Source organism: Amblyraja radiata, chromosome 2 (assembly GCF_010909765.2).
Source record: "Amblyraja radiata isolate CabotCenter1 chromosome 2, sAmbRad1.1.pri, whole genome shotgun sequence".
In the NCBI taxonomy this organism is placed as follows: domain Eukaryota; kingdom Metazoa; phylum Chordata; class Chondrichthyes; order Rajiformes; family Rajidae; genus Amblyraja; species Amblyraja radiata.
The window spans coordinates 120506585-120531902 of NC_045957.1; the positions used below are offsets into that span (position 1 = coordinate 120506585).

Consider the following 25318-nt stretch of genomic DNA (forward strand, 5'->3'; position numbering starts at 1 on the left):
ACATTCTTGCTATTGAGGGAGTGCATCGTAGGTTCTCGAAGGTATTTCCCGGTATGGCGGGACTGTCATATGATGAAAGAATGGAGCGACTGGGATTGTATTCACTGGAATTTAGGATGAGAGGATATCATATAGAAACATAGAAAATTATTAAGGGATTGGACACACTCGATGGAGGAAACATGTTCCCGATGTTGGGGGAGTCCAGAACCAGGGGCCACAGTTTAAGAATAAGGGGTAGGCCATTTAGAACTGAGATGAGGAAAAGCTTTTGCACACATAGTTGTGAATCTGTGGAATTCTCTGCCACAGAAGGCAGTGGTGGCCAATTCACTGGATGCATTCAAAAGAGAGCGTTAAACATAGAAACATAGAAAATAGGTGCAGGAGTAGGCCATTCGGCCATTCGGCCCTTCGAGCCTGCACCGCCATTCAATATGATCTTGGCTGATCATCCAACTCAGTATCCTGTACCTGCCTTCTCTCCATATCCCCTGATCCCTTTAGCCATAAGGGCCACATTTAACTCCCCCTTAGTTAGATAGGGCTCTGAAAAAGTTAGTGGAGTCAGGGGATATGGGGAGAAGGCAGGAACGGGGTACTGATTGGGGATGATCAGCCATGATCACATGGGCCGAACGGCCTACTCCTGCACCTACTGTCTATGTTTCTGTGCATGCAAAGTGCCGGAGAGACAGCGGGTCAGGCAGCATCTCTGGAAGACATGGGCATAAATTAAACGCAACTGTAAAGCAGGTGTTCTCACCTGCAGGTGCTGGAAGTTGAGGAGGCCACAGCTCTGTGCCAGCACGCACGTGCTCTGCAAGCTGCGGAGAAGCGAGGACAAGGTGGGCCAGAGAAGCTCAGGGTAAATCTGCAGCAGCTCACCTTCACTCACACCGTTGTGGCTCACGTAGATCAGGCACAGCATCTGCAAACGGGAAACACAGGTGGAAATACTTACTGCTACCTACTCACCATTGAAAAGCACATACCTTAAGCCTAGGGAAGGTACAACCTCGGTTTAGAAGGATGAGAGGATATCTCATTGAAACATATAAGATTATTCAGGGTTTGGACACGCTAGACGCAGGAAACATGTTCCCGATGTTGGGGGAGTCCAGAACCAGGGGTCACAGTTTAAGAATAAGGAGTAAGCCATTTAGAACGGAGACGAGGAAACACTTTTTCTCACAGAGAATGGTGAGTCTGTGGAATTCTCTGCCTCAGAGGGCGGTGCAGGCAGGTTCTCTGGATACTTTCAAGAGAGCTAGATAGGGCTCTTAAAGATAGCGGAGTCAGGGGATTTGGGGGGAAGGCAGGAACGGGGTACTGATTGTGGATGATCAGCCATGATCACATTGAATGGTGGTGCTGGCTAGAAGAGCTGAATGGCCTACTCCTGCACCTATTGTCTATTTTTACACTCTTTATCCTGTATCTGTAAACTGAGGATGGCTCGATTGTACTGGGCTCCCCCCCCCCCCCTCCACCCCCACCCCCCCCCCCACCCCCACCCCCCCTCCACCCCCACCCCCCCCCCCCCCCCCCCTCCCCCCCCTCCCCCCCACCCCCACCCCCCCCCCTCCCCCCACCCCCCCCCCCCCCACCCACCCCCCCCACCCCCTCCCACCCCCCACCCCCACCCCCCCCCTCCCCCCCCCCCCCCCCACTTGCTTGTATATGACCGATATCCCACAAAACTCTTCATGCCCAGATGCACAGAGTCTCTTGCCTAGAGTAGGAGAATTGAGGACCAGAGGACATGGGTTCAAGGCGAAGGGGAAAAGATTTAATAGGAATCTGAGGGCTAACTTTTTCACACAGATGGGTGTATGGAACAAACTGCCAGAGACTATGCCAATGTTTAAGAAACAGGTAGACAGGTCATAGAGTCACAGTGATACAGCGTGGAAACAGGCCCTTCGGCCCAACTCACCCATAGCGGCCAACAATGTCCCAGCTACCCCAGTCCCACCTGCCTGCATTTGGTCCATAACCCTCCAAACCTGTCCTATCCGTGTACCTATCCAACTGTTTCTTAAACGATGGGATAGTCCCAGCCTCAACTACCTCCTGTGGCAGCTTGTTCCATACACCCACCACCCTCTGTATGGAGAAGTTACCCCTCGGATTCCAAATAAATCTCTTAAAACAAGGCGAGCAGCGCTTTGGTCACCGTCAGAGTATTGAGTATAGAGGTTGGGGGGGTCATGTTGCAGTTATACAAGACGTTGGTGAGGCCACATTTATAGTATTGTGTTCAGTTTTCGGCACCAAGTTGTAGTCAAGGATTTTGTCAAGCTGCAAAGGGTGCAAGGATATTGCCAGGACTCCAGGGCTTGAGCTATAGGGAAAGGTTGGGAAGGCTGGGACTCTATTCCTTGGAGAGCAGGATCAAGAGAGATGATCTTATAGAGGTGCACAAAATAGATTGGGTAAACGCACAGAATCTCTTGCCCAGAGTAGAGGAATCGAGGGATTCGAATTGAGGGAATCGAGGAACAGCACAGGGACAGGCCCTTAGGCCTGTTGTGGAGTCTGTGGAATTCTCTGCCTCAGAGGGCGGTGGTAGCCGGTTCTCTGGATACTTTCAAGAGAGAGCTAGATAGGGCTCTTAAAAACAGCGAAGTCAGGGGATATGGGGAGAAGGGGTACAGATTGGGGATGGTCAGCCATGATCACATTGAATGGCGGTGCTGGCTCGAAGAGCCGAATGGCCTACTCCTGCACCTACTGTCTATTGTCTATTGATGTTCAAGATGGCGGCGCTGCCTTAGCAGCTGCGGCTCGCCTGCAGTCCGTCTGTTTTTTTTCTTTTTTGTGTTGTTTTGTTCTGTTTTAGTTCATTTTTGGTTTATTGTGTATGTGTGTGGGTGGGGGGGAGAAAACATGGTTTTGGTCTCTTATTTCGGGGGGGATGCGACTTCTCTTGTCGTATCCCCCGTCTCCGTCTCCGCCTGCGCCGAGGCCTAATAGCGGAGCTGGCGGCCTCGGAGCTGGGGCAGCGGCGACCCGACCCCGGAGCGGGCAGCGGCTGCGGCAGTGGCGACCAGACCTCGGAGCGGGCAGCGGCAGCGGCAGCAGCCACCAGACCTCGGAGCGGGCAGAGGCAGCGGCAGCAGCGATCCGACCTCGGAGGATCGGCCGCGGGCCCGGTGGACGATATTGTCGGGAGCTCGCAGGTCCCAGGTTGGTGACCTGTTCTCCGGAGCTCCCGCGACAACAGCTGCGTCCTCTGGACTGGAGGGCCGCAGCTTCGGCCACCCCGGGCCGCGAGGTTGAACCGGCCCGTTCGCGGAGCTTGGATTCAGCCGCGGGACTGACATTACTTATCATCACCCGGCGGGGTCACAACATCCGAAGCCTTGATCGCCTCGGCGCAGAGGGAGAATAAGAAGGGAAGAGACAAAGGCTTAAGACTTTTGCCTTCCATCACAGTGAGGAGTATTCAACTCACTGTGGTGGATGTTAATTTGTGTTTTTTGTGTGTTTTTGTCATTTTTTACTATATGTAGGACTGCAAGGCTACGAAATTTCGTTCAGACCGCAAGGTCTGAATGACAATAAAGGCTACTTTGACTACTTTGACTATTGCCAAGGGTTCCCAACCTGGGGAGAAACATTTCACCTACCCAGGGGGTAAATTTGTTGATTCTGGATTTGTACATATTTTTTCTCATTGACTGACTGTGTTTGGTTCTGGTATACCGGTATCTGTTCATCATTAGTCGTTCATAAATAAGTGACCCGGGTTCCATCCTGACTACAGGCTGCTGTCTGTACGGAGTTTGTACCATCTCCCCGTGACCTGTGTGGTTTTTCTCCAGGTGCTCCGGTTTCCTCAACACACTCCAAACACGTACAGATTCGTAGATTAATTAGCTTCTGTGATTTGTCCCCAGTGTGTGGGATAGTGATAGGGTGCGGAGTGATCGATGGTTGGTGCAGACTCGGTGGGCCAAAGGGGCTGATTCTGCACTGTGTCTCTAAACTGTAAAGTAAAGGTGCTTATTTACAAAAGACACGAGAGTGCTGGAGTAACTCAGTGGATCAGGCACCATCTCTGCTGACGTTTCAGGTTGGGACCTTTCTTCTGACTGAATGGAGGGGTGCAGTGGGAAGAAAGCTGAAAGAGGGGGCGGGGAGGGAACTATGTTAGGACTTTGGTTAAGCTGCATTTGGGGTATTGATTAGAGATAGCCAGCAAACTTTGGTCCCTATGGGTCTGAAGAAGGGTTTCAGCCCGAAACTTTGCCTATTTCCTTCACTCCATAGATGCTGCCGCACCCGCTGAGTTTCTCCAGCAATTTTGTCTACCTTTGGTCCCTATGAATTGGGACAATGTCAAACACTGTTCATTCTTTGTTACCATATAACTAAGGAGATTAGGACTGGCACGGTGGCGCAGCGGGTAGAGCTGCTGCCTCACGGCGCCAGACCGGGGTTCCATCCGTACAGATATCTCCGAGTTCACAGCAACACTTGTCCTCACCTCCTGCATTAGTTGTTTGGCCCCGTCAGTGTGCAGTGCCTGCTGTACAGACTGCAGCACCAGCCTGTATAAGGAGACGGTGTCCTGACATTCAAAACACTGCTGGACAATAACGTCGACATCTCCAAGGCCTTTGACGCTAAACAGAGACAAGGATCATCACATTAGCATCCAGGCATTTTAATATACTAAGCTGGTGGTAACTTTTAATCAAATGAAACATGTACAACAGTGATAGGAGGAGAATTAGGCCATTCGGCTCATCGATTCAATCATGGCTGATCTATCTCTCCCTCCTAACCCCATTCTCCTGCCTTCTCCCCATAACCCCTGACATCCGTACTGATCAAGAATCTATCTATCTCTGCCTTAAATATAACCACTGACTTGACCTCCACAGCCGTCTGTGGCAATGAATTCCACAGATTCACCACCCTCTGACTAAAGAAATTCCTCCTCATCTTCCTAATGGAAATTGCTTTAATTCTGAGGCTGTGCCCTCTGGTCCTAGACGCTCCCACTAGTGGAAACATCCTCTCCACATCCACCCTATCCAGGCCTTTCACTATTCTGTAAGTTTCAATGAGGTCCCCCGCCTCATCCTTCTAAACACCAGCGAGTACAGGCCCAGTGCCGACAAACGCTCATCATATGGGAACCCACTCATTGCTGGGATAATTGTCGTGACCCTCCTGTACAGGGACCCTCTCCAGAGCCAGCACATCATGTGTATGTGTGTGTGAAACATAGAAACGTAGAAAATAGGTGCAGGAGGAGGCCATTCGGCCCTTCAAGCCAGCACCGCCATTCGTCGTGATCATGGCTGATCATCCCCAATCAATAACCCGTGCCTGCCTTCTCCCCATATATCTTTATTCCACTAGCCCCTAGAGCTCTATCCAACACTCTCTTAAACCCATCCAGTGATTTGGCCTCCACTGCCCTCTGTGGCAGGGAATTCCACAAATTCACAACTCTCTGGGTTAAAAAAAAATTCTCACCTCAGTCTTAAATGACCTCCCCTTTATTCTAAGACTGTGGCCCCTGGTTCTGGACTCGCCCAACATTGGGAACATTTTTACTGCATCGAGCTTGTCCAGTCCTTTTATAATTTTATATGTTTCTATTAGACCCTCCCCTCATCCTTCTAAACTCCAGTGAATACAAGCCCAGTCTTTTCAATCTTTCCTCATATGACAGTCCCACCATCCAGGGATCAATCTCGTGAACCTATGCTGCACTGCCTCAATCACAAGGATGTCCTTCCTCAAATTAGGAGACCAAAACTGTACACAATACTCCAGATGTGGTTTTACCAGGGCCCTGTACAAACTGCGTGGCACTCACCATGTGAGCATCTTGGCCAGGAGAGTAACGTAGAGGGCGTTGCACGTTGTTGCAGATCGGCAATGCTTCTCCAGCCGCTTCACCTGCATACAATAGACAATAGACAATAGACAATAGGTGCAGGAGTAGGCCATTCGGCCCTTCGAGCCAGCACCGCCATTCAATGTGATCATGGCTGATCATTCCCAATCAGTACCTCGTTCCTGCCTTCTCCCCATATCCCCTGACTACGCTATTTTTAAGAGCCCTATCTAGCTCTCTCTTGAAAGCATCCAGAGAACCTGCCTCCACCGCCCTCTGAGGCAGAGAATTCCACAGACTCACCACTCTCTGTGAGAAAAAGTGTTTCCTTGTCTCCGTTCTAAATGGCTTACTCCTTATTCTTAAACTGTAGCCCCTGGTTCTGGACTTCCCCAACATCGAGAACATGTTTCCTGCCTCTAGTGTGTCCAAGCCCTTAACAATCTTATATGTTTCTATATGTTTCAATGAGATCTCCTCTCATCCTTCTAAACTCCAGAGTGTACAAGCCCAGCCGCTCCATTCTCTCAGCACTTGACAGTCCCGCCATCCCGGGAATTAACCTTATACAGGCACACAAACAGCAAAGATCATTTCCATAACAATGTCACCTCCCCCCTCAAAGATCAAGTCAGGTCAAGAGAGTTTATTGTCAGATGTTCCAGATAGGACAATGAAACTCTTGCTTGCTGCTGCAGCACGACAGAATATTTTAGGCATAAATGCAGAACAGATCAGATCAGTGTGACCAAATACCATAGAATATATATATATGCACACATAGAGAGAGTTAGATAGAGCTCTAGGGGCTAGTGGAATCAAGGGATGTGGGGAGAAGGCAAGCACGGGTTATTGATTGGGGATGATCAGCCATGATCACAATGAATGGCGGTGCTGGCTCGAAGGGCCGAATAGCCTCCTCCTGCACTATTTTCTATGTTCCTAATAACAGTGGCCTCACACCAGGTCAGGTTATATAGAGTTTATTAAGAACCAGCAATACAACTTCTCACTTGAGAGTTCACTTTAAGACTAACGGAATGCAGCAGACGCTAACAGGCTCGTGGGCGTAACTACAAATGCATGACTCATACCATGAGCCACTAGTCTACAGTCATGGAGAGAACTTGCAAACTCCGTACAGACAGCACCCGGAGTCAGGATGGAACCCAGGTCTCTGGCGCCATGAGGCAGCAACTCTACCGCTGCGCCCCCGTGCCGACCTCATTGACCTCAGGTCAACCTGAGGAGCACCTTCAGCAACAGACTGGTTCCCACCAAGATGCAGCACGGAACGCCACAGGAGTTCCTTCTTCCCTGTGGCTATCAAACTGTACAACTCCTCTGTTGTGGGGTAGACCGAGTCTGACTCCCCCCTGCCCCCCCCCATCCATCTCAATCTTAGCACATCCCCAAGCCTTTCCACTCGTCACTTTAATTTCATGTTCCGTGTATTCTGTGTTTTTATGACTGTTGGTGGATCAATAACCCTCCTGGGATAATTATTCTATTGCATCAGATCGTATCAATGCTGTATTAGCCCTCTTAATCGTTCACTTACCCACATACATAGAAACATAGAAAAATAGGTGCAGGAGTAGGCCATTCGGCCCTTCGAGCCAGCACCGCCATTCAATGTGATCATGGCTGATCATTCACAATCAGTACCCCTTGATTCCGTTAGCTCAAAGAGCTAAATCTAACTCCCTCTTGAAAACATCCAGTGAATTGGCCTCCACTGCCTTCTGTGGCAGAGATTTCCACAGATTCACAACTCTCCGGGTGAAAAAGTTTTTCCTCATCTCAGTCCTAAATAGCCTACCCCTTAATTCTTAAACTGCGACCCCTGGTTCTGGAATTCCCCCCAACATCGGGAATACGTTTCCTGCATCTAGCCTGTCCAATCCCTTAAGAGTTTTATATAGAAACATAGAAAATAGGTGCAGGAGGAGGCCATTCAGCCCTTCGATCCAGCACTGCCATTCATAGTGATCATGGCTGATCGTCCCCAATCAAGAACCCGTGCCTGCCTTCTCCCCATATCCCTTGATTCCATTAGCCCCTGGAGCTCTATCTAACTCTCTCTTAAATCCATCTAGTGATTTGGCCTCCACTGCCCTCTAGGCAGGGAATTCCACAAATTCACAACTCTCTGGGTGAAAAAGTTTTTTCTCACCTCAGTCTTAAATGGCCTCCCCTTTATTCTAAGACTGTGGCCCCGGGTTCTGGACTCGCCCAACATTGGGAACAGTTTTCCTGCTTCTAGCTCGTCCAGTCCTTTTATAATTTTATATGTTTCTATGAGATACCCCCTCATCCTTCTAAACTCTGGCGAATACAAGCCTAGTCTTTTCAATCTTTCCTCATAGTCCCGCCATCCCAGGGATCAATCTCATGAACCTATGCTGCACTGCCTCAATCACAAGGATGTCCTTCCTCGTTTCTATTAGATCCCCCTCCTCTCATCCTTCTAAATTCCAGCGAATACAAGCCCAGTCGACCCGTTCTTTCATCGTACTGAGTGTCAGACTCGCCATCCCGGTAAGTAACCTGGTGAACCTACGCTGCGCTCCTTCAATGGCAAGCATGTCCTCGCTGTTTGCATTGGGTGAAACCGTCAAATGTACAGATGGTTTTGTCGGCGGCTGAGTACAAACCTGCTCTCGGGTGAGCTTGACGTCCGCGTGGTGGCACTCTGCGGTGATCAGAGCTATGACGTCCTTCGGGCTCAGCGGGTCAAGGTGAAGGGTCGGCCACAACCTGGTTGTAACATACATTTCATTTAATTTATTTATTTATTGTCATTCGATAAAAAACATGCTTCCACATGAATCGTGAACGAAATTTATACGCAGGTCCGAGCAGCGTAATAGTGCAGGAAGACATGTACCTTTCATTAAGAATAAGGAGTAAGCCATTTTAGAACGGAGACGAGGAAACACTTTTTCTCACAGAGAGTGGTGAGTCTGTGGAATTCTGTGGCAGTGGAGGCAGGTTCTCTGGATGCTTTCAAGAGAGAGCAAGATAGGGCTCTTAAAAATAGCGGAGTTAGGGGATATGGGGAGAAGGCAGGAGCGGGGTACTGATTGGGGATGATCAGCCATGATCACATTGAATGGTCGCGCTGGCTCGAAGGGCCGAATGGCCTACTCCTGCACCTATTGTCTATTGTCAATTGACATCAATAAAGTGCAGTAAAGACATCATTAAATTCTAACATATAAAAACCTTCCACAATAAAATCTAAATAATAATGAGCCTATGGATAAATAGTAAAAAGTAAAAAAGCAGCATGGTTAAAAGACAGCAGCATAATAATGTCCATAGCAGCATCAGTAGCAGCAGACAGTTCACTGAGGTGGTGAGGGTTCAGTCAGTGAGGTTAGCGAGTTTAAAAGTCTCACGGCCTCGGGAAAGAAGCTGGCTTTAAGCCTTGTAACTCAGCCGGTCAGAGATCTGGGTTCCATCCTGACTCCGGGGTGCTGTCTGCACGGAGTTTGCAAGTTCTCCCCGTGACCTGCATGGGTTTTCTCCGGGTGCTCCGGTTTCCTCCCGCACTCCAAGGACGCGCAGTGACACAAATCATAGCGGCACCAAATATCACCTTAACCACACTATTGAACGAATGATGAATGAATGAATAAACGCTTTATTGTCACAGGTGACAAGTCGCAGCGAAATCCTTTCCTTCCATACCCAAGGTGTTCAAATAGTCGGCATATAAAAGGCGCTGACAAGTGGACATCTTTGCCACAGAAGGCTGTGCAGGCCAAGTCAATGGATATTTTTAAGGCAGAGATAGATAGATTCTTGATTGGTACGGTTGTCAGTTTTGTTTGACGGCATTGGGCCTATATTTGCTGGAGTTTAGAAGAATGAGGGGCGACCTCATGGAAATGTACAGAATAGTGAAAGGCTTGGATAGAGTGGACGTGGAGAGGATGTTTCCACTAGTGGGAGAGTCCAGGACTAGCTGACCCGCTGAGTTACTCCAGCACTCTGTGACACTTCACCTATCCATGTTCTCCACAGATGCTGCCTGACCCGCTGAGTTACTCCGGCACTCTGTGAAATGTCACCTATCCATGTTCTCCACAGATGCTGCCTGACCCGCTGAGTTACTCCGGCACTCTGTGAAACGTCACCTATCCATGTTCTCCACAGATGCTGCCTGACCCGCTGAGTTACTCCGGCACTCTGTGAAACGTCACCTATCCATGTTCTCTATCCTCTTGTACTCGAGTATGATTGTACCCATGTAGAGCAAGTTTTTTTTTGCCCGAAACTGCTGCGAAGGCCAAGTTTTTAAAGCGGAGATTGACAGGTTCTTGATTAGTACGGGTGGCAGGGGTTACGGGGAGAGGGCAGGAGAATGGGGTTAGGAGGGAGAAACAGATCAACCATGATAGAATGGCGGAGTCGACGTAATGGACCGAATGGCCTAATTCTGCTCTTATGAGGCAAAACATTTCATAGCGAAATAATCCAAGCGGAAAGAGCCACTATTATTGACAGGCTAACGTTGCTACTATCACGTATGAACATCAACTTAGACTCGAAGATAGACACAAAATGCTGGAGTCACTCAGCGGGACAGGCAGCATCTCTGGAGAGAAGGAATGGGTGATGTTTCGGGACAAGACCCTTCTTCAGACTGGTTAGGGAAGAGGGAAACGAGAGATACAGACGGTGATGTGGAGATAAAGAACAATGAATGAAAGATATGCAAACAAGTAACGATGATAAAGGAAACAGGCCGTTGTCAGCTGATTGTTGGGTGAGAACGAGAAGCTGGTGCGACTTGGGTGGGGGAGGGATAATGAGAGAGAGGGAATGCCGCGGTTACTTGAAGTTAGAGAAATCAATGTTACAAGGTTTTTACTGAAAAGGAATTTCACTTTGTCTAGGTACATGCAACAACAAAATACAATTGAACAATAATTGCCAAAGACACATTTAAAATGTTGGTAGACAAAAGTGCTGGAGAAACTCAGCGGGTGAGGCAGCATCTATGGAGCGAAGGAAATAGGCGACGTTTCGGGCTGAAACCCTTCTTCAGTGGGACAGGGCCTTTAAGCTCAACATAAAAAGATTGTCAAAAAGCAGTTTTTGAATGCTCTGAAGAAGGGTCTCGACCCGAAAGGTCACCTATTCCTTCGCTCCATGGATGCTGCCCCACCCGCTGAGTTTCTGAAGCATTTTTGTCTACCGTCAAAAAGCATTTGGTTACCGACCTCCATGCTTGCGGGCAGGTCTCCACGTTGACAGAGACGATCACTCTGACGTTTACAGGGAGTGGGTCGATTAACCACTTCATGTGACGCTCAGCTTGCTGAAAGCAAATGGAAACACTCTGTGTACAACCGAGGCACTGCTTCATCGCGCGCGCACACACACACACACACACACACACACACACACACACACACACACACACACACACACACACACACACACACACACACACACACACACACACGTGTTCAAAATCACCAGAGGAATAGATCGGGTAGACTCACAGTCTCTGTACGGGATGGTCACAGTTACAGCGATAGACAATAGACAATAGGTGCAGGAGTAGGCATTTTCGGCCCTTCGAGCCAGCACCGCCATTCAATGTGATCATGGCAGATCCTCCCCAATCAGTACCCCGTTCCTGCCTTCTCCTCATATCCCCTGACTCCGCTATTTCTAAGAGCCCTATCTAGCTCTCTCTTGAAAGCATCCAGAGAACCTGCCTCCGCCGCCCTCTGAGGCAGAGAATTCCACAGACTCACCAGTTCTTGGTGCTAGTGGAATCAAGGGATATGGGGAGAAGGCAGGAACGGGTTATTGATTGGGAACGATCAGCCATGATCACAATGAATGGCGGTGCTGGCTCGAAGGGCCGAATGACCTCCTCCTGCACCTATTTTCTATATTTCTCTCTTTCAGACTGAGACGTGTCTGAAGAAGGGTCGCGACCCGAAACATCACCCATTCCTTCGCTCCATAGATGCTGCATCACCCGCTCTTTTCTCCAGCATTTTTGTCTAACCGATTATTCCAGCATCTGCAGTTCTTTCTTAGATACGTGGCTAATGAAGTAAGTATGAGTATGAAAACAGATGCTCTGGAAACAGATGCAGGGGTGAGGAAGCCAGGAGACGTTTATTGCATGCAGTCTTTAACATTTATCACTATATAAACAGGGCTTTCTTATGGTGTTAATTATGAGAGTAGACATTCCACAGAAGGTTTGATGGGCAATAAATGAGCCAATTTCACAACTCAGAAAATCATTGGATGGTTAATTGTGAAATGGCCCTGAACAGGAAGCTCTGAATGCTACGCGCAAGATCTCCTCCTCTGTGCCAGAGGGTTCTGATGAATGTGTGAAGCTATTAATTTCTTTAGCTGTTGAGATATCATCTTCCTTAATAAAAACACCCACACCATTAAATTAATTCATAAATTACATTGCCAAAACTCAGTGTTACGAAAAGTTTAAGACTAAGGGGTTGGCCATTAGCGTCTGAGATGAGGAAAAAACTTTTTCACTTTTTAGAGAGTTGTGAATCTGTGGAATTCTCTGCCACAGAAGGCAACGGAGGCCAATTCACTGGATGTTTTCAAGAGAGTTTTAAAGCCCTGTCCCACTGTTCACCCAAGAGCTCTTCCAAGTTTAAAATAAAATCAAACACATGGTAAGCACGTAGAATGTACGTAGCGAGTACGTCGGAGCTCGGGGACGTCTCTTAGCGGCTCGTAACGCTAACGGCAGGTACTCGGGAAACACGGTAAACTCGTGAAGACTCGTGAAGATTTTTCAACATGTTGTAAAATGTCCACGAGAGCCCCGAGTACCATCATTTTTGCATACCTTTCATTCATTTGTTCTATATCTCAGTACATCACCTATATCTCTCATTTCCCTTTCCCCAATACTGTCTGGAGAAGGGTCTCGACGCGAAGCGTAACCTATTCCTTTTTTCCAGAGATGCTGCCTGTCCCGCTGAGTTACTACGGCATTTTGCATCTGTCTAAAACATTAACAGTTGCTCTTTTCATAATGAGTTAATCCAACATTTCCAGCATTATGATCCTTTTTTTAATTTACTGTTTAAATGGTCTTTTGTCAATAGACAATAGGTGCAGGAGTAGGCCATTCAGCCCTTCGAGCCAACACCGTCATTCAATGTGATCATGGCTGATCATCCACAATCAGTACCCCATTCCTGCTTTCTCCCCATATCCCCTGACTGTTATTTTTAAGAGCCCTATCTAGCTCTCTCTTGAAAATATCCAGAGAACCGGCCTCCACCACCCTCTGAGGCAGAGAATTCCACAGACTCACAACTCTCTGTGAGAAAAAGTGTTTCCTCATCTCCGTTGTAAATGGCTTACCCCTTATTCTTAAACTGTGGCCCCTGGTTCTGGACTTCCCCAACATCGGGAACATATTTCCTGCCTCTAGCGTGTCCAAACCCTTAATAATCTTATATGTTTCAATGAGATCTCCTCTCATCCTTCTAAACTCCATTCAAGCCCAGTCGTTCCATTCTCTCAGCATATGACAGTCCCTTGTCGTGTTCCTACCTCGATCTGGTCGATGGAGTCGATGATGATGATGATACTGCCCTGATGGCGTGCAGATAATTTCTCCAGCCATCGAGGGAACTCTTCCAGTAACTTGCTCGGATCCAGTGTAAGAGCTGACATGGACCAGGAATGTTGCAACAGCTGCAAGTGAACAAGACCATCCATTATAGTATGTTGGAGAATATGGAAAGGTGACGTTTCACAGAGTGCTGGAGTAACTCAGCGGATCAGGCAGCATCTGTGGAGAACATTAATAGGTGACAGTTTCAGAGATGCTGGAGTAACTCAGCGGATCAGGCAGCATCTGTGGAGAATATGGATAGGTGACGTTTCACAGAATGCTGGAGTAACTCAGCGGGTCAGGCAGCATCTGTGGAGAACATGGATAGGTGACGTTTCACAGAGTGCTGGAGTAACTCAGCGGGTCAGGCAGCATCTCTGGACAGATGGAATGGGTGACGTTTCGGGTCGAGACCCATCTTCAGACAATCCATTATATGGAACAAATTTAGCAGCACTGACGCAGCTTGGAGAATCTACATTCAGCACATCATGGAGTCACAGAATGATACATAGTGGAAACAGGCCCTTTGGCCCAGCTTGCCCACACCGCCCAATATGCCCCATCTACACCAGTCCCACCTGCCTGCGTTGGCCCACATCCCTCTAAACCTGTTCTATACATGTACCTGTCTAAATGTCCCTTAAATGTTGCGATAGTCCCTGCCTCAACTACCTCCTCCGGCAGCTCATGAAGGCCAACGTGCTAAAAGTATTTTTCTTCCCCCGCTGTGATTCACCTGTGATGCCTCTTTCAAGGAACCATGCACCTGCACTCCAAGATCCCTCTGCTCTACAACACTACCCAGAGCCCTGCCATTGACTGTGTAGGTCCTGACATTGTTAGATGTCCCAAAATGTAACACCCAGCTTCACCATCTGCAATACCACCCATGTCAGTGTTGAGTTTAGTTTAGAGAAACAGGCCCTTTGGCCCACCGAGTCCGTGCCGACCAGCGATCCCCACACATTAACACTATCCTACACACACTAGAGACAGATTTTCCATTTACCAAGCCAATTAGCCTATATACCTGCACGTCCTTGGAGTGAGGGAGGAAACCGAAGATAGAAACATAGAAAATAGATGCAGGAGTAGGCCATTCGGCCCTTCGAGCCTGCACCGCCATTCAATATGATCATGGCTGATCATCCAACTCAGTATCCTGTACCTGCCTTCTCTCCATACCCCCTGATCCCTTTAGCCACAAGGGCCATATCTAACTCCCTCTTAAATATAGCCAATGAACTGGCCTCAACTACTTTGTGGCAGAGAATTCCACGGACTCACCACTATCTGTGTGAAAGAAAACTCGGTCCTAAAAGTCATCCCCCTTATCCTTAAACAGTGACCCCTTGTTCTGGACTTCCCCAACATCGGGAACAATCTTCCTGCATCTAGCCTATCCAACCCCTTAAGAATTTTGTGCGTTTCTATAAGACCCCCCCTCAATCTTCTAAATTCTAGCGAGTACAAGCCGAGTCTATCCAGTCTTTCTTCATATGAAAATCCTGCCATCCCAGGAATCAGTCTGGTGAACCTTCTCTGTACTCCCTCTATGGCAAGAATGTCTTTCCTTAGATTAGGAGACCAAAACTGTACGCAATACTCCAGGTGTGGTCTCACCAAGGCCCTGAACAATTGCAGTAGAACCTCCCTGATCCTATACTCAAGTCCTTTTGCTATGAATGCTAACGTACCATTCGCTTTCTTCACTGCCTGCTGCACCTGCATGCCTACTTTCAATGACTGGTGTACCATAACATCCAGGTCTCGTTGCATCTCCCCTTTTCCTAATCGGCCACCATTCAGATAATAGTCTACTTTCCTGTTCTTGCCACCAAAGTGGATAACCTCACATTTATCCACATTATACTGCATCTGCCATGCATTTGCACACTCACCCAACCTATCCAAGTCACCTTGCAGCCTACTAGCATCCTCCTCACAGCTAACACTGCCCCCCAGCTTCGTGTCATCCGCACTTGGAGATGTTGCATTCAATTTCCTCGTCCAAAACATTAATATATATTGTAAATAGCTGGGGTCCCAGCACTGAGCCTTGCGGTACCCCACTAGTCACTGCCTGCCATTCTAAAAAGGTCCTGTTTACTCCTACTCTTTGCTTCCTGTCTACCAGCCAGTTCTCTATCCACATCAATACTGAACCCCCAATACCGTGTGCTTTAAGTTTGCATACTAATCTCTTATGTGGGACCTTGTCGAAATCCTTCTGAAAGTCCAGATATAACACATCCACTGGTTCTCCCTTATCCACTCTACTAGTTACATCCTCGAAAAATTCTATAAGATTCGTCAGACATGATTTACCTTTCATAAATCCATGCTGACTTTGTCCAATGATTTCATCACTTTCCAAATGTGCTGCTATCCCATCTTTAATAACTGACTCCAGAATTTTCCCCACTGCCGATGTTAGACTACTGGTCTGTAATTCCCCGTTTTCTCTCTACCTCCCTTTTTAAAAAGTGGGGTTACATTAGCTACCCTCCAATCCTCAGGAACTACTCCAGAATCTAAAGAGTTTTGAAAAATTATCACTAATGCATCCACTATTTCTGGGGCTTCTTCCTTAAGCACTCTGGGATGCAGCCTATCTGGCCCTGGGGATTTATCGGCCTTTAATCCATTCAATTTACCTAACACTACTTCCCGACTAACCTGGATTTCACTCAGTTCCTCCATCTCATTTGACCCCCGGTCCCCTACTGTTTCCGGCAGATTAATTATGTCTTCCTTAGTGAAGACAGAACCAAAGTAGTTATTCAATTGGTCTGCCATGTCCTTGTTCCACATAATCAATTCACCTGTTTCTGACTGCAAGGAACATTTGTTTTAACTAATCTTTTTCTCTTCACATATCTATAAAAGCGTTTGCAGTCAGTCTTTATGTTCCCTGCCAGTTTTCTTTCATAATATATTTTCCCTTTCCTAATTAAGCCCTTTGTCCTCTTCTGCTGGACTCTGAATTTCTCCCAGTCCTCTGGTAGTCTGCTTTTTCTGGCTAATTTGTATGCTTCATCTTTTGTTTTGATACTATCCCTGATTTCCCTTGTAGGGTGGGGGGGGCGGGAAGAAGAAAGGAAGAGGAGGAGCCAGAGGGCTGAGGGAGAGCTGAGAAGGGGAGGAGACAGCAAGGGCTACCGGAAATTGGAGAAGTCAACGTTCAAGGCGCAGTGGAGCAGACTGCCCAAGCGGAATATGAGGTGCTGCTCCTCCAATTTCCGGTGGTGCTCACTCTGACCATGGCCTCTCTCCCTCAGCCCTCTGGCTCCTCCTCTTCCTTTCCTCTTCCCGCTCCCCCACCCCACCCTGCATCAGCCTGAAACGTTGCCTATTTCCTTCGCTCCATAGATGCTGCCGCACCCACAGGTGCTCACCTCCCCACCATCGCAGGCATCTGCAGGAGGCGCTGCCTCAAAAAGGCAGCCAGCATCATCAGAGACCCACACTACCCTGGCCACGCTCTCATTTCGCTGCGACCATCGGAAAGAAGGTGCAGGAGCCTGAAAACCGTGACCTCCAGGTTCAAGAACAGCTTCGCCCCCAACAACCATCGAACTGTTGAACACTGCACAAGACAAGGCCCAACTTCAGCAACTATGATCTACTCAGGATTACGTTTTGGTTGCACGACTGACTTTCAGTTTGCACTGACAATTATTACTATTACTTATTTCTATTATTGATTCGAGTCGTACAGTGTGGAAACAGGCCCCTCGCCTAACTCGTCCACGCCGACCAAGATGCCTGCCCCATCTACACTAGTCCCACCATGCTCGCGTTTGGGCAAAATCATTCTAAACCTTTCCTGTCCATGTACTCAGCAAGAAGGTGAGCCGGGGTAATGCCTCCAGCGCCTTCAAGGTCGGCTACAGGAGGCGCTCCCTCCCCTGGGATACAGAGACAGCCGGGAGAGGAGAGGAGAGGGATGTTGGTCCGCAGGAACTGCTCCTTTACTGCTCCCGAGCGAGCGGGCCGACCGGACATTTGGAGGCTGAATAATGCCGGCAAAAAATGGCGGCGCCCGCAAGTGTAATATTTACAAAGCAAATTTCACTTTGCAGTTACTCATGTTCCAAATACATCACAATAATACTATATTAAGCAGGTCAGGCTGTTTATGTGGGAAGAGAGACAGAATTAAAACGTTCGTGCGTGAGATCTGTTAAGTATTTCCAGTGTTTATAATTAACGAAATGCTGCCTTCCATTGTTTCAATACCTTTAAGATAGCGGAGTCAGGGGATATGTCACCCATTCCTTCTCTCCAGAGATGCTGCCTGACCCGCTGAGTTACTCCAGCACTTAGAATAAGGGGTCGGCCATTTTGAACAGGAGACGAGGAAACACTTTTTCTCACAGAGAGTGGTGAGTCTGTGGAATTCTCTGCCTCAGAGGGCGATGGAGGCCGGTTCTCTGGATACTTTGAAGAGAGAGCTAGATAGGGCTCTTAAAGATAGCGGAGTCATGGGATATGGAAAGAATTGCAGGAACGGGGTACTGATTGGGGATGATCAGCCATGATCACATTAAATGGAAGTGCCGGCTCGAAGGGACGAATGGCCTACTCCTGCACTTATTGTCTATTGTCTATTGATGCAAGTCCCTACCTTGACGGTGAGTCGTTTAATTATGAGTGCTGGCTCGGAGCTGGTGGACAAAGGCCTTCCTGCAAAGTGATACAACAGTAAAGTGCTCGGTGAAGCCTTGTGTTGATGCTCAATCCTTTAAAAGACAAGAAAAACAAGTTAATACCAAAAGCAAATCGCGGATCAACACGATAAGGAATAGGAGGAGAATTAGGCCAGTCGGCCCATCACGTCTACTCCGCCAATTCAATCATGGCTGATCGATCTCTCCCTCCTAACCCCATTCTCCTACCTTCCCCCCCATAACCCCTGACACACACACACAGAAATCAAAACACAGCAGAGGAATAATTCCATCCGAGTTTACTTTAGAGATACAGCACGGAAACAGGCCCTTCAGCCCATCGAATCCGGGCTGACTCGCAATCACCCTGTACACTAGCACTATCCTACACACTAGGGACAAGTTACATTTTTACCAAAGCCAATAAACCTACAGACCGTACATCGTTGGGATGTGGGAGGAAACCGGAGAAAAAAACACCAGTCACGGGGAGTAGGTGCAAACTCCGCACAGACAGCACCCGTGGTCAGGATGGAACCCGGGTCTCTGGAGCTGTGAGGCAGCAACTCCACCGTGCCGCCCCTATTTAAACCGTTATTAAAAAAGCCGTGTGTAAGAAAGAACTGCAGATGCTGGGCTAAATCGAAGGTAGACACAAAGTGCTGGAGTAACTCAGCAGGACGGAATGGGCGATGTTTTGGGTCGAGACCCTTCTTCAGACTTGATGTCAGAAGACTGATGAATCCTGATATAAATTAGCTAAAGCATCGCGTCAGTGAGTGAGGAAGAGTTTGCCCAAGTGGCCCGAGTGCTCTCTTTTACTGAACTGCACCCCCATATAATCAATAACAATCAAACCAAGCAGCAACAGCTGGAAACAGCCAGCATAGAGTCGCAGAGAAATAGGCCCTTCAGCAGAACTTGCCCACACCCACCAACATGCCCCATCTACACTAGTCCCACACGCCTGCGTTTGGCCCATATCCTGCTAAACCTGTCCAATCCAAGTATCTTTTAAATTATGTGATAGTCCCCGCCTCAACAACCTCCTCTGGCAGCTTGTTCCTTACACCCACCACCCTCTGAGAAAAAAGTGACCTCAGGTTCCCAAACGTATGCAGCACTTTGCATTTTTTTGTGTCTTAACCAGCATCTGCAGTTCCTTGTTTCCACATTTATTGAACTTTTTTTTTCCCGTTATATATAATGTTTACATATTCACATATTCTGTTGTGCTACAGCAAGTAAGAATTTCATTGTCCAGTCCGGGACATGTGACAATAAAACACTCTTGACTCTTGACATTCTGTTGACACAATGGGACACATAAGGAGAAGGAAATACAAGAGAAACACAAACTGCTGGAGTAACTCAGCTGGACAGGCAGCATCTCTGGAGAGAAGGAATGGGTGACGTTTCTTCAGTGACTAGTCGAGTACCGCTAGGCTCGGTGCTGGGACCGCAGCTATTTACAATATACATCAATGATTTAGATGAAGGGATTCAAAGTAACATTAGCAAATTTGCAGATGACACAAAGCTGGGTGGCAGTGTGAACTGTGAAGAGAATGCTATGAGGATGCAGGGTGACTTGGACAGGTTGGGCAGATGCATGGCAGATGCAGTTTAATGTGGATAAATGTGAGGTTATCCACTTTGGTGGCAAGAATAGAAAAGCAGATTATTATCCAAATGGTGTCAAGTTGGGAAAAGGGGAAGTACAACGGGGTCTGGGGGTCCTCGTACATCAGTCACTGTAGGTACAGCAGGCAGTCTTCAGAACAAGAGGAGTTGAGTATAGGAGCAAAGAGGTCCTTCTGAGGTTGTACAGGGCCCTAGTGAGACCACATCTGGAGTATTGTGTGCAGTTTTGGTCTCCAAATTTAAGGAAGGGCATTCTTGCTATTGAGGGAGTGCAGCGTAGGTTCACAAGGTTAATTCCCGGGATGGCAGGACTGTCATATGTTGATAAAATGGAGCGGCTGGACTTGTATACTCTGAAGGATGAGAGGGGATCTTATTGAAACATGTAAGATTATTAGGGGTTTGGACATGTTAGAGACAGGAAACATGTTCCCGATGTTGGGGGAGTCCAGAACCAGGGGCCACAGTTTAAGAATAAGGAGTAAGCCATTTAGAATGGAGATGAGGAAACACTTTTTCACCCAGAGAGTTGCAAATCTGTGGAATTCTCTGCCTCAGAGGGCGGTGGAGGCCAATTCTCTGGATGCTTTCAAGAGAGAGTTAGATAGGGCTCTTAAAGATAGAGGAGTCAGGGGATATGGCAGGGCTGCCAGCTCTCACGCATTGAGCGTGAGACTAACACATTTGAGGAAATTCTCACGCTCTCACGCTGATGACAGAAGTTCTCACGCTCAAAAAAATATTTAAACAAAGATATGAATAAATAAATAAATAAAGTCACACTCCTCCACACTCACCAATGAGAATAGTTTTTTGTCGGCGGGTTCCCCATATAGAACAAGCAATTTAATCGGCTTAAGCCCATCGCACACTATTTAAAATGGCAGTGTAGACAAAAGTGCGGGAGAAACTCAGCGGGTGAGGCAGCATCTATGTCTGAGTTTGACCCTTCTTCAGACTCAAGCATTTCTCCAGCATTTTTGTCTACTGCTCTATAGATGCTGCCTCACCCGCCATTCACATTCCCGTGCAGATGGTGTGATAGGTGAGACACGGCGGTGGTCCCAGCACCGACCCCCCCCCCCTCACCCCACCCCGAGGTACTGCTCACACCTCCAACCCTCACCTCCGGCGGCTCTGTGTCCGGCGGCCGCTCTGTCCACACCGCATGGAGTTTTAACCCTCGCCCTGATCCAGGAGCGGACCGGGTGAGTGGGGGCGTCGGTGCCGCCTCCGGAGCCGCGGGGATGAATCTCGGGCTAAGGCCCGGGTCACTGTTCCTCACCTCCCTTGGACCCCCAGGTCACTGACCCTCTCCTCCCCCGGACCATTCCCGGGGAGGGGTGGGGGGGGGAGAGGGAAATGCTCCCCGGACATCGCCAAGTCTCCGCTCACTCCGGGTGTTGGCGCCGCTTCACTGACCCCACACTCACACACACAACCTAACACACACACTGGCACACACACGAGGTTTAAAAGGATTTGGGCCAAATGCGGATAAATGGGACTAGTTTAGATGGGGCATCTTGATCTGCATGAACAAGTTCGGATGAAGGGCCTGTTTGCATGCTATAAGACTATGACACACTGTAGAAAGGGTGCAATTGCTCTGGAGATAATCCAGGGGCGATTAATGAACATGTTGGCAGGGCTGGAATTTTTGTTTCACTTTGAAGAAAGATTTGATAACTGGGATTGTATTCTCTGCAGCAACGGAGGTGAAGAAAAGACTTAGTTGAGGTGAATAATATTATGAGAATAGGACCTGTTTCGCTTAATAAAGAGTGTAAGAAGGAACTGCAGATGGTGGTTTAAACTGATAGATACTAAAAACTGGAATAACTCAGCAGGACAGGCAGCATTTCTGGAGAGAAAGAATGGGTGATGTTTCGGGTCGAGACCTTCAGACTGAAGAGGTTGAAAACCAGCCATAAAACACAATGACTGGAGATGTGTATTATCCAACTAAAGGCAGTAATCAGAATCATGTATTCATCTTTACTGACGTGTCACCATAATAAATATTCCAGAAAAAAAATGAATGGGTGTCTGTATAGTATTTGTACATTCTCCTTATGGTTTTCTGTGGAAATTCCGGTTTCTCCCACATCTGAAAGAAGTGCAGGTTTGTAGGTTAATTGGCTTCTGTAAATTGTCCCTGGCGTGTAGGATACAACTGGTGTATGATAGATTGCGGTCGGTGTGGACTTGGTGGGCCGAAGGGTCTGTTTCCATATATATGTTTTACATATATATCTTAATTTCATTGAACCATATACGGTTGAATATGTGGCATTATTTTCATCTTGTTTCTATAGTCAAAGGGTGAGGTTAATTGATTTATTTGTGCAGAACAGTGATGGAAGTCTGACTCCTCTTGCCTTGTTTCTATGTTTTTGTTTCTCTATATATGCATAATTCATGTCTGCACCTGGTGATCGGAGCCTGGCTCTACTGTGGAATGTAATTTAACCTAACTGTATTCACACCTAATCCAATTTGAAGCATAAATGTTGCATCAAGTGTAAGTTAAAAGAATGCACCAGATTCCACAATTTCAAACTGAAAAATGCAAAAGCTTCCTACCGTGGGAGGGGGGACACTCCCCTACGACACACCCTCCCCCCCCCACCCCACTCGTTCGGTGCAATCCCTTGCAATTTCTCACTCTCACCTCACACCCAATGTTGGACGCCCTGATATGGGGAGAAGGCAGGAACGGGATACTGATTGTGGATGATCAGCCATGATCGTATAGAATGGAGGTACTGGCTCGAAGGGCCGAATGGCCTACTCCTGCACCTATTGTCTATTGTCTAAGTCAATCGATATTTTTAAGGCAGAGATAGATAGATTCTTGATTAGTACGGGTGTCAGGGGTTATGGGGAGAAGACAGGAGAATGGGGTAGGAGGGAGAGATAGATCAGCCATGATTAAATGGTGGTGTGGACTTAATGGGCCAAATGGCCTAATTCTGCTCCTATCACCTTATGACCTAATCTGGAGGTGTGCGTTTTCAAACTTCTATACCATTTGCCCGATGGGAGAGGGGGGAAGAGGGAGCTATTGTCTATTGTCTATTGTCAGTCTGAAGAAGGGTCTCGACCTGAAACGTCACCCATTCCTTCTCTCTAGAGATGCTGCCTGTCCCGCTGAGTTACTCCAGCTTTTTGTTTCTGTCTTCGGTTTAAACCGGCATCTGCAGTTCCTTCCTACATCAGGCAATACAAAAGAAGTGAATAGCATCATACCATTTGGAGAGCAGCAGGGATTTCCCCGAGCCAGGTCCTCCTGACACAAGCAGTGGAGGTATGGGTGCAGGGGCAGACACCAGATCATTCAGCCGCTCGTAATACTAGAATCAGAGGCAGGTGTAAGAGGTTAGAGCACATCGCGAGAACTGTCCGTTTTTGCATAGAGTCACACAGCAGGGAAACAGGCCCTTCGGCCCAACTCATTCATGCTGACCAAGATGCTAACCATGCAGGTCAACCCCCCTAGCCCACGTTTGGCCCCTATCGTATAGGTAGGTCAGGTCAGGTCGGGGGGGGGGGGGGAGTTCCTCCCCCGCCACGGGTACCATGTAATTCCGTACTACCCGCTCCATGGTCGGATAGTCGGAGACTAAACCGTCTCTTCCACCTGGTTTGCCAGGTGAGGAGGGGGCTGTGGACCCCCAGCAGGACCAAAAACACTGTCAAAGGGCAGTGTCAAAAAAACACTGTCAAAGGACACACAAACCTGTCAAAGGGCAGATGAGCTCCTAGCGAGCCAACGGCCATCCACACTTCAGTAGAAGTTGCGATCACAGTTGTACATAGCGTTGTGAGGAGTGATGATAAAGCACACACACGCACCAAAATCCTGTACTTCCAGCGGCGGAAGTCCGCAGGAACTGGAGGACGGAGATGTGCGGTGCTTCCGTCACCGTACCCGTCGGAAATTAGCGCCACTGCATCGCTAATGTTTTCAACGATGATGAATGAATGGATGGATGAGTATAGGCACAGTAGTCTCCAAACCGTGACCACCTCATCCAAGAACACCTTTGTCCCAACAACCATCAGGGTCTTGAACACCACACACAACACTGCCCTCAACTAGCTTAGATGTGTAGCGTGGAAACGAGCCCTTTGGCCCACCAGCGGCTGTGGAAAGCATCTTGTCCGGAAATATCACGATTTGGTTTGGGAACTGCTCTGCCCAGGACAAGAAGGCTCTGCAGAGAGTAGTGCGTTCGGCCGAATGCACTATGGGAACTACACTCGCCCCCCCCCCCCTGCAGAAACTATACATCAGAAGGTGCAACTCCAGAGCCAACAAGATCATGGGAGACTACGGACAAGATCAACGGACTGTTCCAGCTGCTACGGTCAGGCGAACGCCTCCGTTGCCATGCTGTGAAAACGGAGGATGAGAAGAAGTTTCTCCCCAGAGGCCATCAGGACTGTAAACTCCTATCTCTCCAGGGACTAATGTTACTGTACCATTTTACTGTTGTGTGGTGCTCTCACCCCACACCCCCACACAACCCATCCCCCACACACCACTCGCCCCACAGAACCCCTCCCCCACACAACCCCTCCCCACAACCCCCAACCCGCCCTTCCCCACACAACCCCCCCCCCCCCACACACCCCCCCTCCCCCACACCCCCTCCCTCTCCCGTGTGACTGGGACCCAACGGGTCCCACTTAGTCTCGTAATATAAGTGTAAGTGAAGATGTACCTTGTCAAATCCCAATTCGGAGGTGTTCCCACAAGCAGCTTGAAACGCTTCCAACTGCCCCTGCTCTTCGTGCATATCCCAGATGGTATCTCCAAAGTCCTCCTCTTCCCAGTTCGTGGAATCATCCTTCAATCCGGAATCCTTGTTTTCAAGGTTTGCGCTTTCCCAGCCCAGCAATTCCTGAACCAAAGATCAAAAGGTTTTAAGACACAAAAAAAGCTGGAGTAGCTCAGCGGGGCAGGCAGGCAAGCATCTCTGGAGAGAAGGAATGGGCAGGCAAGCATCTCTGGAGAGAAGGAATGGGTGACGTTTCTTCAGGCTGAAGAAGGGTCTAGACCAGAAACGTCACCCATTCCTTCTCTCCAGAGATGCTGACTGACCCGCTGAGCTACTCCAACATTTTTGTGTCTATCTTCAGTTCAAACCAGCATCTGCAGTTCCTTCATACACACCAAAGTTTTTTTAACTGGTGCTTGATATCAGGACATCAAAATGATTATACATGCACTTAGATGGACAAGGGCTGATTAGGTCAGCATGGTTTTGTATGTGGGAGGTCGTGTCTCACAAATCTGATTGAGATTCTTGAGGGTGTGACCAAAAAGGTTGATGAGGGCAGAGCTGTAGATGATGTGTACATGGACTTCAGTAAGGCGTTCCGCATGGTGGGCTGCTCTAGAAGGTTACATCGCATGGGATCCAAGGAGAGATAGCTGAATGGACAGCAAATTGGCTCCATGGAAGGAAGCAGAGGGTGATGGTG

The 25318-nt window shown here is 48.3% G+C and overlaps 1 protein-coding gene across 1 annotated transcript in view; it reads right to left on the bottom strand.

The window, feature by feature from the left end:
- nphp3 (nephrocystin 3) overlaps nucleotides 1–25318 on the bottom strand; it is a 59938-nt gene that overhangs the window by 18291 nt on the left and 16329 nt on the right. The window contains exons 5-13 of the mRNA XM_033040035.1: nucleotides 24556–24735; nucleotides 23078–23181; nucleotides 18139–18253; nucleotides 13442–13585; nucleotides 11098–11195; nucleotides 8521–8623; nucleotides 5843–5925; nucleotides 4496–4634; nucleotides 767–931 (exon numbers count right to left, since the gene is read on the bottom strand). Of these exons, the coding sequence (XP_032895926.1) occupies nucleotides 767–931; nucleotides 4496–4634; nucleotides 5843–5925; nucleotides 8521–8623; nucleotides 11098–11195; nucleotides 13442–13585; nucleotides 18139–18253; nucleotides 23078–23181; nucleotides 24556–24735 (1131 nt within the window). The remainder of the gene's footprint in view (nucleotides 1–766; nucleotides 932–4495; nucleotides 4635–5842; nucleotides 5926–8520; nucleotides 8624–11097; nucleotides 11196–13441; nucleotides 13586–18138; nucleotides 18254–23077; nucleotides 23182–24555; nucleotides 24736–25318) is intronic.